This window comes from Pelodiscus sinensis, chromosome 9 (assembly GCF_052426305.1).
Source record: "Pelodiscus sinensis isolate ZL-2025 chromosome 9, ASM5242630v1, whole genome shotgun sequence".
NCBI classification, from domain to species: Eukaryota; Metazoa; Chordata; order Testudines; family Trionychidae; genus Pelodiscus; species Pelodiscus sinensis.
The window spans coordinates 2,392,625-2,407,943 of record NC_143060.1 but is presented as its reverse complement, the minus strand read 5'-3'; the positions used below and the strand labels follow the sequence as shown (position 1 = coordinate 2,407,943).

At 60.8% G+C, this 15,319-nt stretch overlaps 1 protein-coding gene across 2 annotated transcripts in view; it reads left to right on the top strand.

Annotated features, from left to right (window-relative positions):
- The window catches only part of ERI3 (ERI1 exoribonuclease family member 3), a 189,942-nt gene that overhangs the window by 71,933 nt on the left and 102,690 nt on the right, over positions 1–15,319 (top strand). For both annotated transcript variants that reach the window (XM_089780390.1, XM_089780391.1), the window contains exon 6: positions 425–497. In XM_089780390.1, the coding sequence (XP_089636516.1) occupies positions 425–497 (73 nt within the window). The remainder of the gene's footprint in view (positions 1–424; positions 498–15,319) is intronic.

Sequence of the window (15,319 nt, the reverse complement as noted above, 5' to 3'; positions counted from 1 at the left end):
AGCGCACGTGTGGAAATCCCCCTCCCCCTCCCAGAGCCCTGGGCTGCCGCTCCCCAAGGCTGGCCTGCTGCCCGTCCAACAGCTTGGCAAGGGACGTCACGTAGGAAAAGTCTGAACCCCCCTCTCCCCCGCAGCTTCACTGAGTCGTCTGTGTCCCGTGGCTCCACGGTCCCATTGCCTGTCAAGTCTCTGGCGGGTCAGGGAGCTGCCCCAGCCCCGGGCGGACTGGGCCTCGTGCTGCGGGGACGCGTGGGTAGCTCGGCAGCCTGCCCGCGTGGCCAGGACCTAGGAGTTCGGCTGCGTCCCCCGCCGGGCGGCGCTTGCCCAGCGGCTTGGGGGTGGGGCTTTGTCCTCGGCGCCGAGCGCTTCCCCACGGCGGAGTTTGAGCGCTGATTGAACGGGGCCTGTTCTCTCTCTCTTACAGGTTACCTGGACAATGCCAGTACTTAGGGCTGCCGGTGGCTGATTACTTCAAACAGTGGATTAATCTGAAGAAGGTACTTGTATGCAACCCCCCGGCCCCTCCCTCTCCCCGCTCTTCCAGGTGGCGCGTAATAACTCGGGCTGCTCTGCATTGCAATGAAGGAGTTATTTTCTCGGCGAGGCCGGGGCCGAGCGCTGCCGCCGCTCCCTATTGTGTCCCCGCTAATAGAGTCTTACTGTACTTGATGGAATGTGCCGTGCAGCTGGGGACAGTCCCATTGTGCGGGCCCGGCGCGGTCTGTCTCCGGGCACAATCGGCCCCCTCCAGCTACGGCTGTGTCCGCTTGTGCGCTGCTCGCCCTGGGCTTTCTCTTCCCCGTCCCGGGCCGAGAGCCCCTCCCACCAAACTCCCGCCCGCGTTCTGGTTACACGTTTCACAACAGCCCCCGACCAGGGGGCCCTGCGCCGCAGCTTGCATGGTCGCACCAGACCCGCTTGGAGCCATCTTGCCTCGCTCTGGCTGGGCGGGCTCTGAAGCAGAGGCGGGCAGTGACTTTCGCGGGGGGGGGAGGCCACTTCATGAATTTTGCTAGGTGGTCCTGGGCCAGCTACCCCCCCGGATGGGCAGGGCCTAGGGTGGAAAGGGCGGGGCTTGGGCAGGGCCTAGGGTGGAAAGGGCGGGGCTTGGGATAGCCTCTCCCCCACAGTTGTCTGGGGCTGGAGGCTTTGAATTAAATGCACAGCAAAGGGCTCGCAGCTCCCGGCCTCACTGCTGCCACGTTGCCTGCCAGCCGCCGGGGTCGCTGCAGCTGTTTAAAAGGTTCCCGGCTCTGGCCCCTGCCAGGTAGCGCCACGGCTGTGAGCCGGGAGCCATTGAAATAGGATCCTGCTGCCTGAGCCCCTGCCTGGAAATGCAGTGGCACAGGCAGCAGGGTAGAGGAAGCAAGTGGCCAGATGTGGCCCGTGAGCCAGATCAGACTGTTAGGCGGCCGGATCCGGCCCATCTTGTTCGTGGTGCCGCAGGGTTTCGGTGGCTCGTGCTGATCGCTGGGGACCGGGGAAACGGCTCCTACGTGAGCATCTCCGCAGAGTGTGGGGGCTGGCGTCTGCTGTGCTTTGTTTGCTGTTTTAACCGAGAACGTGAGAGAGAGGCCGGGCAGTCCGCGGGGTCTCGTCCGTCCAGCAGGGAGAGCAGGAGCGTTAACGAGGGCTGCGGGCAGCCCGTCCCCCATTGAACCCGACACGGGGGTGGTGCGGTCCCTGCTGTCAGAGCAAATCTTTTGGCTGATTGCGGGGCTGGGTAAATGGCATCTGAAAGCACGCTGGGGCATTGTGCAGTTCAGTGACCATTAATGATCGCCATTTGAAGTTCACTAAACTTCTGAGCACCGGAGAGCAGCTGCATAACCAGCCGGCTGACTGGTGCAGCAATCACACACCGAAAACCCAGCGCAACCCCCCGCCCGGCGAGGTCTGCTGTTCGCTGCCTGAGCCCCGAGCCGCGCTCTGCCTCCTGGCCCTGCGATCAGTGGCGGCTGTTCGCAGGAGGCCCGGGCTACCTGGGTTAGCAAGTGAGGCGTCTGGGTTCATCGTAATCTGGGTAGGCGTGTGAGCGAGGGGCTTTCGTGGATCTTGTTTCAGCTGATACTCTGAGCCCCGCTGAGCACTGCTAGCGATGCAGCAAGGCACAGGGCTGGGGGGGAATTCGCTCTGTCCAGCTCTGCACTTTGTGCTGGGGGTGGGGGGACAGGAGGCTGACTGCCCCAGGCAGGAGCTCCTCCCTTTCTGGCTGTTTAATGCTGAGGGATCGTTAGCTGGTCCCATGCGTCCTCTGCCTAAGGGGGTGGGCGGGTAACCTGGCTGCTGTCCCCCAGCACAGGACTAAAGCTCACCAGGGGCTGGCGCCTCTCCTGCCACACAGCCCCCAGGTTCTGAGGTGCTCACGTCCGGGGAGCTTAGGGGAGGAGTAACTGGCCCCGGCGCGCTGGCTCAGGCCCCCTCCTACTCCGGGGAGCACAGGAGGCCACCAGGGGCCTGGATTTCCTTCCTCAGGTCTCCTGCCGTCCCCCACACATGGCTAGCCCCAAGCCCACAGGAAGGCTGGGCAGGGGACTACCCGGGGCATCGGAGCCCTTGCCACTGCCCTGCCGTGTGACCTTTGGCAAGTCCCTTCTCTTAGGTCCCTGATTCCCCTTGTCTGGCTAGTGTGTCTGCTCTTCAGGGCAGGTGTGCCTGTGTGTCGGAGCCCCGCCTGGCACAGGGCCCTGTCTCGTTGGGGGCCTGGGGCCCTCGCTGTTGCAGAGAAAAGTGAGAGCCAGGTAGGACTGCCGCCTGACGGGGCTCCCCTCAGCGGCACAGACAACCCGCTGGTCCCGCCTCCTACCCCCGCAGTCCCAAGCCGTCCGCCTGCGCTGCTGGCCTGATGCCCCGGAGAAAACCTCAGCCCAGGTGAAATGGCCAGTTGCTGGGCTGGGCCCGTCAGACACTCAGGTGGTGCAGACATTAGGCAAACTGTGCTGGGGTGTAAATGCTGGATGGTGCTAGAGCCGTCTTGCAGCGCGGGAATCCCTCTGCTCCGCCTCCTCTCGCGTCGGCCGGCCTCTGTGTGTGTGTGTGTGCGCGTGGATCGGCAAGAACAACACGCTGGACTCACTGCCGTGTGTGTGTGTGTGTGTGTGTGTGTGTGTGTGTGCGCGCATCAGCAGGAAGAACATGACGGACTCACTGCCGTGTGTGTGTGTGTGCGCATCAGCAAGAAGAACATGACGGACTCGCTGCCGTGTGTGTGTGTGTGTGCGCGCGCGCGTGCGTGTGCATCGGCAAGAACACCACGCCGGACTCACTGCCGTGTGTGTGTGTGTGTGCGCATCAGCAAGAAGAACATGACGGACTCGCTGCCGTGTGTGTGTGTGTGTGCGCATCGACAAGAACAACACGCCGGACTCGCTGCCGTGTGTGTGTGTGTGTGTGTGTGTGCGTGCATCGACAAGAACAACATGCTAGACTCGCTGCTGTGTGAATGTGTGTGTGTGTGCATGCATCGACAAGAACAACACGCCGGACTCGCTGCCGTGTGAATGTGTGTGTGTGTGCGTGTGCATCGACAAGAACAACACGCCGGACTCGCTGCCGTGTGAATGTGTGTGTGTGTGTGTGCGTGTGCATCGACAAGAACAACACGCCGGACTCGCTGCCGTGTGAATGTGTGTGTGTGTGTGTGCGTGTGCATCGACAAGAACAACACGCTGGACTCGCTGCCGTGTGAATGTGTGTGTGTGTGCGTGTGCATCGACAAGAACAACACGCCGGACTCGCTGCCGTGTGTGTGTGTGTGTGTGTGCGTGCATCGACAAGAACAACACGCCGGACTCGCTGCCGTGTGTGTGTGTGTGTGTGTGCGTGCATCGACAAGAACAACACGCCGGACTCGCTGCCGTGTGTGTGTGTGTGCGCGCACATTGGCAAGAACATGACGGACTCACTGCTGAGTGAGTGTGTGCGCGCGCGCATTGGCAAGAAGAACACGACCGACTCACTATACACACACGACTGCAAGCAGAAGTAGACTTTGGTGCCCTGGTCAGTCCCACTTGCTCTGTGACCCCCTTCCCCCATCCAGAAACCCCTCTAAGCAAGTCCCCGAAACCCACCATTCAAGCCGTGTCCCCGCCGTGCTTAGGAACGGAGCAGAGCTGGCCGGTGGAAATGCAGGCCCCGTACTAGCCTAATCATTCTGCCAATGGAGCCTTTATCTGCGGATCCAAAGCAGCAGCCCGGTCGCAGAGGCCTCGAGGAGTCGGGTGGGAGGAAATGACTCCACGGTGGTTGTTGGGCTGGGCTCTGTTTAGCAGTGGCCCGGGGCACAGCCAAGCAGACTCAGCAAGGCAGTCAGCGCTCTCTCTTGTGTCTGGCCCCACCCGCACCCACTCGCCTCCCCTGGCGTTCGCGCCGTGCGGGTCTCATGGCCGCCAGGGCTGCTCGTTGGCCTCCGGCGGTTTGCTTGGCGGCGGAGGCTCCTCTGCTGACTGGGGGCCGCCGGGGAGCTGGGCCCCCTGGATGGGGCACACACGAGTGCTCGTGTGGCAAGAGGAGTTGTCCACCTGCCCCTTCATAGCCCCCCGAAGCAGGGTATTTCTGCCTCGCCCGCGCGGTCCCTCTGCAGGGCGAAAGAGCGTTAGCGCCGCGTTACCCAGAGCAGGACACGCCTGGACCCGGGCAAGTCCCCGTGCGCACTGCGGGCCGACCTGGCTGCTTGTGCTGGCAGGAGGGGGAACGGGGGTTCGCTGAGGCTCCATGCTGGTTGCTCCGTAGCAAGCCTTGCGTTTGCAGCCCCAGCCATGGGGGGAGGGCAGCTGCCTCCCTGGCTCTCCTCTCCCAGGGAAGGGTGCTGGGACGGGCAGAGCTGCCTTTCACAGAGGACAAAAGCCAAAGGAAAAATGGCTCCATGCAACTGAACGCGCTGACAGAAGTTTGACTCCCCCCCGCTAATGTGTCCCCTCCACCAAGCCCTAATCGCTGCTTGCTGACATTTGTAATGTCACTGAGCGATCTTGTATCTTTAGTGAACTGTCAATGCAGAGAGGACTCGGGGCAGGGAGTTATCGCGCCCTTTGCGGGGAGGAGATAAGTGTTCAGGGAGGGCTGCCAAGGAGACGGGTTTTATTAGTGTCTGTGTATCAGATAGCCCCTCCGCCCCTCCGCCTGCTCCCGTCACGCTGCTGTCGGAATCCTTCCCTGAGCAGCCGAGCCTCCGTGGGTCAGGATTCAGCTGCCTTAACAGCGGGGCTGCAGGCCTCCAGCCGAGCGCGGGTGCAGGGTGCTCACAGAGCGAGGCTCTGGGTGGCTGGGCCCAGGAGGCAAAGCTTTGCCATGCCTCTGCCGCCCCCATGCAAAATTCCACCCGGAATCAAGCCGGCAGAGTTTACGGGGCTGGAGTCGGAAGGACGTCTTGTGTGCCTGGGGCGCCTTCCGGCTTCTGCTCTGAGAGCCCTGTGCCAAGGCTGCGAGTGTGTCCTTTCCCCGGGACAGGTCGGGGAAACTGAGGCGCAGTGAGTGCCCTGGGTCACGCAGTGAGGCAGAGTTGGAACCCAGCCCCACTGGCTCCCAGCCCTCGTCTGGGGCCGCCAGAGCTGTGGTTCTCGAGGGCTCCTCCTCTGTCGGCGGGAATGTCTCCTCCCACCCCCGCTGCCACGCTAGTGGGTGCACCATTCTGTGCCGGCAGCGCTTCACTTTTTTCTTGCACAAATGAGCCCACAATCTCGTGTAAGAGGAGCACCAGCAGCAGCGGGATTCTGGGGCGTGTGTGCAGCTAAGCGTGCCTGCGGCGTCGTAGCAAGTGGGCTCCGTCCGGCTGGCAGCGACATGGCCGCGGAGAGGTCAGAGAAATGGGTCAAACCCAATGCACAGCACCACCGGACGACCTCACGTCTGGCACAGGGCTCCCGACCTTTCCGACGACTGTGCCCCTTTCGGGAGTCGGCTCTGTCTCGTGTGCCCCCGACTTTCACCTCGCAGACAGACTTACAAAATCAGACGTAACTCTCCAGCCGCATCCCAGCACCGTGCTACTGAAAAGTCGCTTCATTCCTTCTTTTCACATGCGATGCTAAGAGAAGCCTCGACCCCCCGGAGGAGCCCTGATGAGTATCTAGAGCAGTCGGAACAAGCCATTGTGTGCAATTGCAGCTTGTGCGGATTTCACTGGTGCTTTTTATGTGGCCTGTTCTAAAGCGAGGCAAATCTCTCGATGAGCCGCTGTAGCCCTGAAAGAGCCCTGCATTAGGGATGTCAAAACGTGCGTGTTTTAAACAGACCTGTGACTGCCGAAAATGTACATGCCAGGTGGGCTGGGGGTCTCCCCAGGAGCCGGCGTGTGTGGGGAGCGGGCTTTTAAGCTGGTTCCCATCTGCCCTACCCCCCCACCTCTGATACAGAGGCAGCAGCATAGGGAGGAGAGGAGGCAGGTGGCTCCCCGGGAGCTGGCTTTTTAACCTGGCTCCCCGTGTGTACCAGGAGCCTGCATGTAACCATGAAGCTCTGTAAGCTGAGCTCTTGGGCAGCCTCTCAGGAGAGATTCGGGTGCCACCCAACTGATTAGCAGAGCACCCTCAGCTGGCAGCAGGTGTTTCTCTTGGTGGTGCACATCCGCACATGCCTTGGTGCACACAACAACATTTATTCCACACACAAATGGAAAAATTAGAAGGCCCATTGCCATGAATGTTAACGGATGAGTCCAGGCATGGCGGTTCCCTGTGTGCATGGTTACACTTTCCCATCCCAACTCTTCATACCCCTGGTTGACAACCACTGGTGTGAGGAATCATCTTTGCAAGTTATTCATGGCTCCGGGTACATTGGGTGCACTAAGCGTTTTTCCTGAAGCTTCTCAGCCTCTCCCCTTCCACTCGCCCGCCCCATCTGAGAACCTCTGCCCTAGACCACAGCGCTCCCATCCAGCAAGCGACAATCCCGTTATTTCCCAAAGGGTATTGTCAGGTAGCTTAGACTCTACTAAAACTCTGTAATGAATATGTATTGTACACCAAGCATGGTTTTTGCTCAGGCTCCCCCCAACTCTTTCCACTGGCTTTCCAGTTTTTCATGACCACTCCTGCTTAGGTTGGAGATTGTGAGGTTAGGTCAGGCGTCCTGCCCGTGGTACCACCCCCCTGGTAAGGATTTAGAGCCTGGGTCACGCTCGGCTGCAGCGCCCCTGACTTGCGGTGTGAGGGGAGCCTGGAGCCTGCCAGCGCAGCCCGACAGGAAAGGCTTGTCCGAACGCGTCAAAGGAGGGGTAGCGCCAGAGAGCAAACCCCGTAGTGCACGGAGGGGCATCCGGGCAGGTGAATTAGTGGTGAGTCGGATGCGATCACCCGGGGGCTCTTTAACAACTGGCTTGCACAGCGGAACAAGAGGCGTGGGCAGCTCAGGAGGTAGTGAAGGCCACAGCACCCGGCCCGAGCAGCGGGGGTGGTCCTGCTGGACCTGAGAGTCCCCCGGTCAGTTGGGGGAAGCTCTTCCTCTCCCTGGCGCCTGCTGCCTTGGCGTCACTCTTGGGAAGCACAGGCAGCCGGGAAGCGGTTTCTCTCTCGGGGCTGGTTTTGGGCGAAAGCATCCTGGCCGGTCTGGTCGCGGTGCCGGACCCCTGTGGGCAGAGCTTTGAGCACCGGCTGTGCGGAAATGCAGCACGCTCAGGTGGGGATGGCGCTAGCTGCGAGGGGAGCTGGTGCTTTAGGATGACACTGGGGGTGGGATCGTGGCCCCGTGGAAACCAGTGGGCATTTGACCTTCGCTTGGGAGATGCCCTTCTAATGGTGATCTGCTACACGGGCTGGCGTGTGATCCAGGCCACCAGGAGCGGCTGGAGATGTTTGGGGGGGGAGGAGTCCCCCCAGGAGCCCCTCGCCCCGATCCTGTGCTGCAGAGCCAAGGGGCAGGTGGTTGTGAGGCGTAACAGTCTGCGGTCCTAGCGCCGCCGCAGAGTCCCCTCGGGACACCCCGAGAGAGGTGCCGCCTTGCACCGGGTGAGGGGTCCGTGGCGATTGGGTGTTTTCCAAGCAATATGAGCCGTGGCCCTCGGTGCAGAGATAAGGCAGTGGCAGGCGCCGTAGGAGACCCTCAGGTAATGTGCAGCGGCTTCTTTGCTGGAGAGCGTTTCTATTGGGGATGTAAAAATGGACAGAAATAGGAACCAATCAAAGTTCTGTCGGGCACACGGTTAAAGGTTTTCCCCAGGGATACAGGGCGAGCGAGGGAAGGGTGCTGGAGGGGTCCCGGCTGCTGGCCCTGCACCGTGGGTTCTGCTGCTGGCAACAGCCCAGCACGCGCGAGGTCCTGGCTGCCAACCCCTCTTGGGACCCCGGCAGGGTTCAGTCGTTAACAGGAACCGTTACCCGTCGGCTAACTGGTGACGCGGTTAATCTCTTACATCCCTATTCGTTGAAGCAAAATGCAGGACAATGTAGCACTTTAAAGACTAACAAGATGGTTTATTAGATGATGAGCTTTCGTGGGCCAGACCCACTTCCTCAGATCAAATAGTGGAAGAAAATAGTCACAACCATATATACCAAAGGATACAATTAAAAAAATGAACAAATATGAAAAGGACAAATCACATTGCAGAACAGAAGGGGGATGCGGGGGGGTGGGAAGGGGGAGGAAGGAAGGTAAGTGTCTGTGAATTGCTGATATTAAAGGTAGGGAGACCCATATAGGTCACAACAGTGGATTCATTTTGATTAAGGAACAGCAGAAGTGTGTGTGTAGCTGCAGAGAGAGGGGTTTTCAGGGAGTGCAGGGGCCAGGCATTGGAGGCGGAAACGGGTACAAGAAAAATCAAGAGCAAATGCCATCGCTAGACTTAGCAGATGAGGCTGGGTTTAAGGAAAAGGTCTCCCCACTGCATCGCTGACCAGCCTTCCCCGCAGGATCCCCCCACAGTTTAAAGAGCTGGATTCCTTTGTTGTCTTAGCAAGAGACGGGCAGGGAGAGAGACCTTGGGGTGGGTTTGCCCCTCTCTGGTGTAGTTTGGTCTCCCTTGAATGCATTTTCCTCAGGAGCCGCCCGGATGAAGCACTTTCCAGCGCGGCGCCAGGAGACAGCGAGTCTCACCACGGGGGCGTTCGCTACGTTGTTTGGTGAGATGCAGTTTGCTTCCTTGCCAAAGAACAGCTTCTTGCGAGGTGACTTTGGTGGCAGCTGGCCAGCGTCCAGTGTCCTTTGTCTTAGAGAAGCAGGGTTACCTGTTCCCCAGACCTGCCTGGTGAACACGCTCCAGCCACGACTGTGGCTTACGTCCATACCGTGGCGTGTAATGCTGCTACGTGCGCATCACCGGGGTATTATTGACCCGCAAGTGATCAGTTCTTAGCGGACACCTTACAAGGCATGTTCTGTACAAAGATCAGGCTCTCGTGTGTCGGGTGTGAGCGCAGGGGTGCTGTCACTCACGTGCAGATCCCAGGGTTGAAGGAATTAGCTAGCAATGTTACCAAACCATTGACAGGTATTTCCCCAGTCGCAGGGAGCTAGGGAGAGATCAGAGGGAACCAGCAGGTCTAGTCTTGACCTGCAGGATGGGAAAGGAAGGTGACCTGGGCAGCTGGAAACTTAACTTCAGTCTCGAGTTAAAACCAAACTCTGCAACCAAGTAACGGGAGAGGATCTGTTGGGTGTAGCGACGGGCATGTTATTCCTGCAGGGATTCGATTGGATGCCCGGGGGAAGGAAGCTTCATTGCTTGGCTCATCTTAAAACAGAAGTGGAGAAAGCTCCGGAGAACATGTTGCATGGGGGGATCTGTGCTGGCGGGAAGGCAGGGCTGTGGGACTGAACGGATCTTTTCCAGGTCCGGTTTTTACTGAGCTTCAGCCGGTTAAAGATGTATCCAGCTGAGCGTCCTCCTCTGGAGACGATGGGTTCTTTTTTGGCAGGGTGGAGGTGTCGGTATTTCAAGCAGATCAACCGCTTTTGGAGAGGGCCACTGAGAAGGGGACGTGTCTGAGAAGCAGTCCCTGCGAGTCTCTTCTGCGCTTGAAAGTTGCTTCCAGGACGTGTAGCCCAGGAGAACCTGTCCACGGTGAGAGCTGTGATTTCATGGGCCGATGCCTGTCTTGGGAGAGGCTGTTGTTACATTTGTTGACTGTGTGGCGCGCCTAGAAACAGAAGGGTACGGCGCATGCCACATGAAGCCCCAACCCCCCTTCGGGGCTAGCTCTGCTAACCGCGTACGCTCAGGCTTAGCTTTAAGCGCGCGAGTAGAGACTTTGGCTTAACGGTGGGTGCCTGTTGACGGGCTTTGCCGGACCCATGCTCAGCTGCCGGCTGGATCGATCCCTCGCGGAGCACGGCGAGGCGCTGTCTTTCTGCGCTCGCTCTGCCCGCCTCCTGGAGTGTGCAAGCCCCGGCTGCGAGTGTGTCATAGGCATCGGGGGTCTGTCAGTGCGGCTCGGGCTGCGTTGTCGCCTTGTACCCCCGTGCGGCCTTGGATTCCCAAGCGTGCTGAAGCTCAGTGCACATGCCCAGTGCGGTCACGTGTGGCAGCGCACGGGGAACGGCCGGCAGGCGAATTGCTCCCAGGGCGTAGGTGCGTGGCTCTGATCCGCGTGGCAGGTAAGCCCCTTTGCCTTCCGGCGGCTGCACGCGGCCAGCCTTCTCCTTTAAATCTGCCGCACAGCTGTCTGAACTCTGAAATTTCTTTCACTCTCTCCCTCGCCTTGTTAACATGTGTTGCCTTTGGGGTAATCAGGGAAAAAATATTATGTCCTTTTACAATTACCGGGTTTTGGAATATTAAAATGTCTCTCTGCATCGGCAGTGTTATTTTGATTGGTATTCTAACCTTTGACTAGCCCATAAAGCGAGCCGCTCTTCAAGCCAATATTGCAGGACTGAAATTTAATTCCGAAATGATTCCAGATAATAGGGAGACAGATAATATATGCATGAAGGATATTATGTTTGGACTAAATGCAGCAGGGCCAGGGCTTGGGAGTTGAATAATAGCCCAGAGTGAGTTATAATCTGTGGGACAGAAATACCTTACTGTCAGGGCCAGGAGAGGATCTCTTAAATCAAAGGGAAGGAGGATTGCAGAGGGCCAGGGGACAGGAGCTGAGATGGAAAGGGCATGCGGGAGAGGCCTTAAAGGACCAGCCCTCTGTGTCCGGCTGCAGAGGGACGGGCACTCGGATTGCCGGGTAACGGGTAGTGCTGGCTAAGATGACCTGTTTCCAGGGAAACGCCGAAAGCAGGAGGGGGGGGTGGCATTCTGGTGTAGACAAATCCCTCCCTCACAAAATAGTTCCACGAATGTCGTGCCTCAGTTTCCCCAGGGGCTCTGAGCAAAGGGCCGTAAGGGAAATACCTCGCTGGGTTGGAGCTGGGAACGGCTGCTTTGGGTTTCTGGTTTTGGTCAGGGCTCCAGCCTGAGCCCCTCCCCCGTCAGGCCTGTCCCCGTCCTCTCTCATGTCAGTGGCTGACAGGTACCGGAGCTTGCCGGAGCCGAGGGGGCGCCTCGGACGCGCTCAGTGCCGAGCGGGGCCGTTACCCGCCCCTCTGCGCTCTGGGGGCTCTTCCCAAAGCCGGGCTCTCAGTGCCCGGCCCCCCTTCACCGAATAGTCGCCCTGCTGAGGAGAGTTCTCCGGTCGCCTGCTCTCCAGGGGGCTTGGACACTCTGCAGCCTCTCGCCGTCCGTCTGCCAGCGGTTCCCTTCCCTCCACAGCCCGAGCGCCTGCAGCGGACAGGAGCCTGTGCCTGGGAAAGGAAGTGCGGCCTGCCCCCCCGCTACGCTGCCTGTGGGTCGGAGCGAGGGGGCGGGAACAGAGGAGCCGGGGGCTCGGTTCCCAGCCCGTCCCCTGCTGGCTGTCCTGCTGCGGGGGGCGCGTGCCCACTTGCTGAAGCCCTGGCTCCGGGCAAGCACGCTCTGATGGCTGAGCACGCCCCTCGCCACCAGGCCCTGCCGGCAGCCCCACGCCGAGCTGCTGAGGGGCCTGGGAACCCGCCGTGGTGAAACCCCGTGTGAGTGCAAAGCCCAGCGCAGCCCCGACCCAGCCAGAGCCGCACAGAGCTCCGGCCACGGGGCGAGGGGCTGCGTTACCCGGCCCGGCGCCTTGGGCTAGAGCTGAGAGGGGGCTGGGCTGTCCGGAGAGCGCCCTTGGCAAGGCAGTGGCTTTGGCGGTGGCGTAATCTCCCAAGGAGAGTGACTGTCACCCGTCCCTCGGGGCTCCTCGTGGCTGGGCAGGGCGGTGGAGGCCGCCCAGCTTTGGGCTGGCGTTGGAGCGGGTGGTGTGGTAGATCTGGGCCACGGGGAAAACACGAGGGGCTTGGCTCAGGCTGGTCAGTGAGAGCCCCCGTGCCAGCCTAACAGGCCTCTTCCTGCAGTGTCAGGGCTGGGCCCTCCCTGGTGGGACAGGGGCTTCGGCTGCAAGGGGGGCCTGTCTGCCGGCGGTGGAGTTTACACGCCAGGTTTCCCGGCACGCAGGTCTCTGCCGCAGCACTGGGACGTCGGCTCTTGCGGGGCTTCCATCGCCACCGCGCAGCTGTGTGGAGCGGGGGGGGTGTCTAGCGACTCTCCAAGAGTGAGAACAATGGCCTAACTCCGCACCCCTCGCCCACCTGCCTGAGCCGCCCGGAGAGCGGACAAGAGACCGGAGGGAGCCGGGGGTTGTATGGGGCCGAAGTAGCTGGATGAGATCCTCTGGCTTGCGCCCGCTAGGCCAGCATGGGTCCTTCTGGCCTTCAACTCCAGCAATCTCTTGGAGAGGCCCTGGCCACACAAAGGCGGGGTGAGCAAGTGGCAGTTATGGGGCAGGTGTGGTGTCCAGCCTTCCCAGTACGTGCGGGGCTGGTTTGACTCTGTGCCTGCGAGGACAGTGCCGGTTCTGAGCTACGCGAGGGCCAGAGGGCTCCTCAAAGCACGACCCTCGTGTAGGCTGGTTGCTGCTGCTGTTTAGCCCGGGTCTACTCGGGGAGGGGGCTGTTTTCTCACGCAGCCTTCTGTTGGTGACAAGGCAAATGGTCGTCCTGACGGGTTTGCCGGCTCAGTGTTGTTTGCTCCCAGCTCCGAAGGCAGCACAGAAGTAAGGGCGGTAATGCTGCGACCCCCTAAGTTAACCTTTCCTTGCAATTTCCTTGCGGGTCGGGACCCTCGCTGTGAGGGACGCTGGTCTCTCCCTGGGGAGTCTGCCACACGCATAGGCCAGCGAGGTCCATGACACGTTTTTCATGGCCAGGAACGGGGTCGGGCCCTAGCTTTGTTTACCTGCCACTTTCATGCCCGAAGTGCCATGTTGTTTCTGGTGCCCAATGCAGAGGGGCTGGCGCCCGTTTCTTACATGCGTGTTGCCAGAGTCGGCGGGTGAAAGGCAGAGAAGCACGTGTGCAGAGCCGGTGTCGTGCTTCCCGCTCGCGGTGTGCCCAGAGCCCTGCTCCCGGCGGTACGCAAACACCTCGCGTCTGTCCCGGAGAGCCGCCTGCTCCCGCCGGGCTGCCGCTCAGGTTAATTGCACAGCACAGACCTCGGCACGCTGAGCCTGCGCCGCCCTCGCCGGGGTCGGAATATTCATCGGCTTTTGTCCAGGCCTCGGGTCTGCGGAAGAGCACTTTCCGTGGGTGCCGGGCGGAGCGCTCCCTGGGGCGGATAACTGTGCTCGCGCCCCGCAGTCTGCCCCTCGCGTGGCAGGAAGGACGAGAAACTGGTACCGGTCTGGTCTGCTCCTCTTTACGCTGGCTGCAATCAGGAGTCCCCGGAGGGAGACTTAGGGGAGCTGAGTGCAAACCTGGGGTCAGTGGGTTCAGAATTAGGCCGGGAGCCTGGTGATGAGACTGAACCGAGCAGCCCTCTGAGAGTCTAATTTGTGCCCAGCCATTTGCTGCCTGCCCTGGCTGGGACCCTTCACTCTGCACGTGTGTTACTGGGCCCTACAGCCCCTGTTCTCGGTGCCCGCTGAAACCTGGTGGGGGAGGTCTCGCGACAGGCCTTATTCCACCAGCACCCGGCCGTGCGGCTCTCTGGCCAGTGTCGCCTGGGCCTCACCAGGCTGCCAAACCTCCGAGCAGCCAGCCAATGGTCGCTCCAAACCCAGAGGCCGGCAGACCCCACAGAAACATGTTTCCTGCTTCCCCCACTGGGCTGAGGCTGCCTTCCGAGCAGCACTGCCCCATCCCGCGTCCAGCAGCCCCCGGGTTCTCCGTCCCGGCCTGTGTCGTGGGGAAGAGGTGGTTTTCCTGCGCTGCGTTTCCCTGTGCACGGCAGTGTGCTGAGGCGGCCGCGCCGTTCCCAGCCTCCTCTTGAAAGGCGCAAGCTTGACCCCACCCCTGACACAGCCTCCACCGCAGTCGATACGGGAGCAGGACTGGAGAGGGGATTAATGGCAGGGCATGTTTGACAATAATCCCGCGACGTGGGTTGCATTCTTGGCAGCAGGCAAGGGCACAGTGCCGGAGAGCTGGCCCTTTCCTGAATCAGCGGGGCCTAGAGAAGGGGGGAGGGCACCCCCCAGCTCAGCCGTGCCCAGTGGGGCTTGCTGCAGAGACCGGAATTTCTTCCCACTTGCAGCCAGCTTGGTTCTGTTAGATGCCGGCTGACAGCCTGGGGAAGGCTGGGAGATCGTCCAGCGATCTGCTGGCAGCGCTGAGCCAGGAAAGCAAAGGGGCTGGTGTCTGTTTGGGGGAGGGGCTGGGTGCGGAGGGGGGGTTAGCAAGAGACCTGGACGTGAGCCACACTCCCCCCGCCCTGGGGAAAAGGCTGCTTTCTGGGCAGGTCTCCGAAATGCGACTGCGAACGTGCCCGGCTGAGATGTCCCCCATTGGCTCGGACTTCCAGGGGGGCCTGTAGCTGCTCCTCTGGCTGTCCAGGCCAGTGGCACGCTGTGCGGCAGCCAGGCAGCCTCTCTTGCTGCGGTGTGCTGCGTAGGAGCAGCCAGAGGCAACCGCGCCGGGGCAGGGGCAGGGGAGAGGGGCCTGGGCCTGGCTTTATAAAGGCTCCCCCTGCTCCTTGGCTTGGGTGTGTCTTCCGCCACTTCCTCCTCCTCTCCTCCTGCTGGGCTCAGGAGGCCATGGTGTGTGCTGCATGGAGGAGGGCCTACCTGCTCCCTCCCGCTCCGTGGGACCTGGGAGCCTGTCAGAATCCTGGAGGGAGGGGACAGCTTGGCCAAAACCATCTCGATTGACTGGAGCAGCAGCCATTAGACACAGAGCTGAAAGGCGTTCGGTGGCTTGAAACACAAGAGACGCTTCCTCATCTAGAGAGCGCTCGTCCCAGAAGCAGAGAGACATTCGTAACAGTGACATGATAAATTACGCCGAGGCAGGGACAACCGAAGTAATCTTCCCCAGACGTGCACGCGGAAACGCCGCCAACGCCGCCAGCAGCCCGGCTCTTCTGGGCACG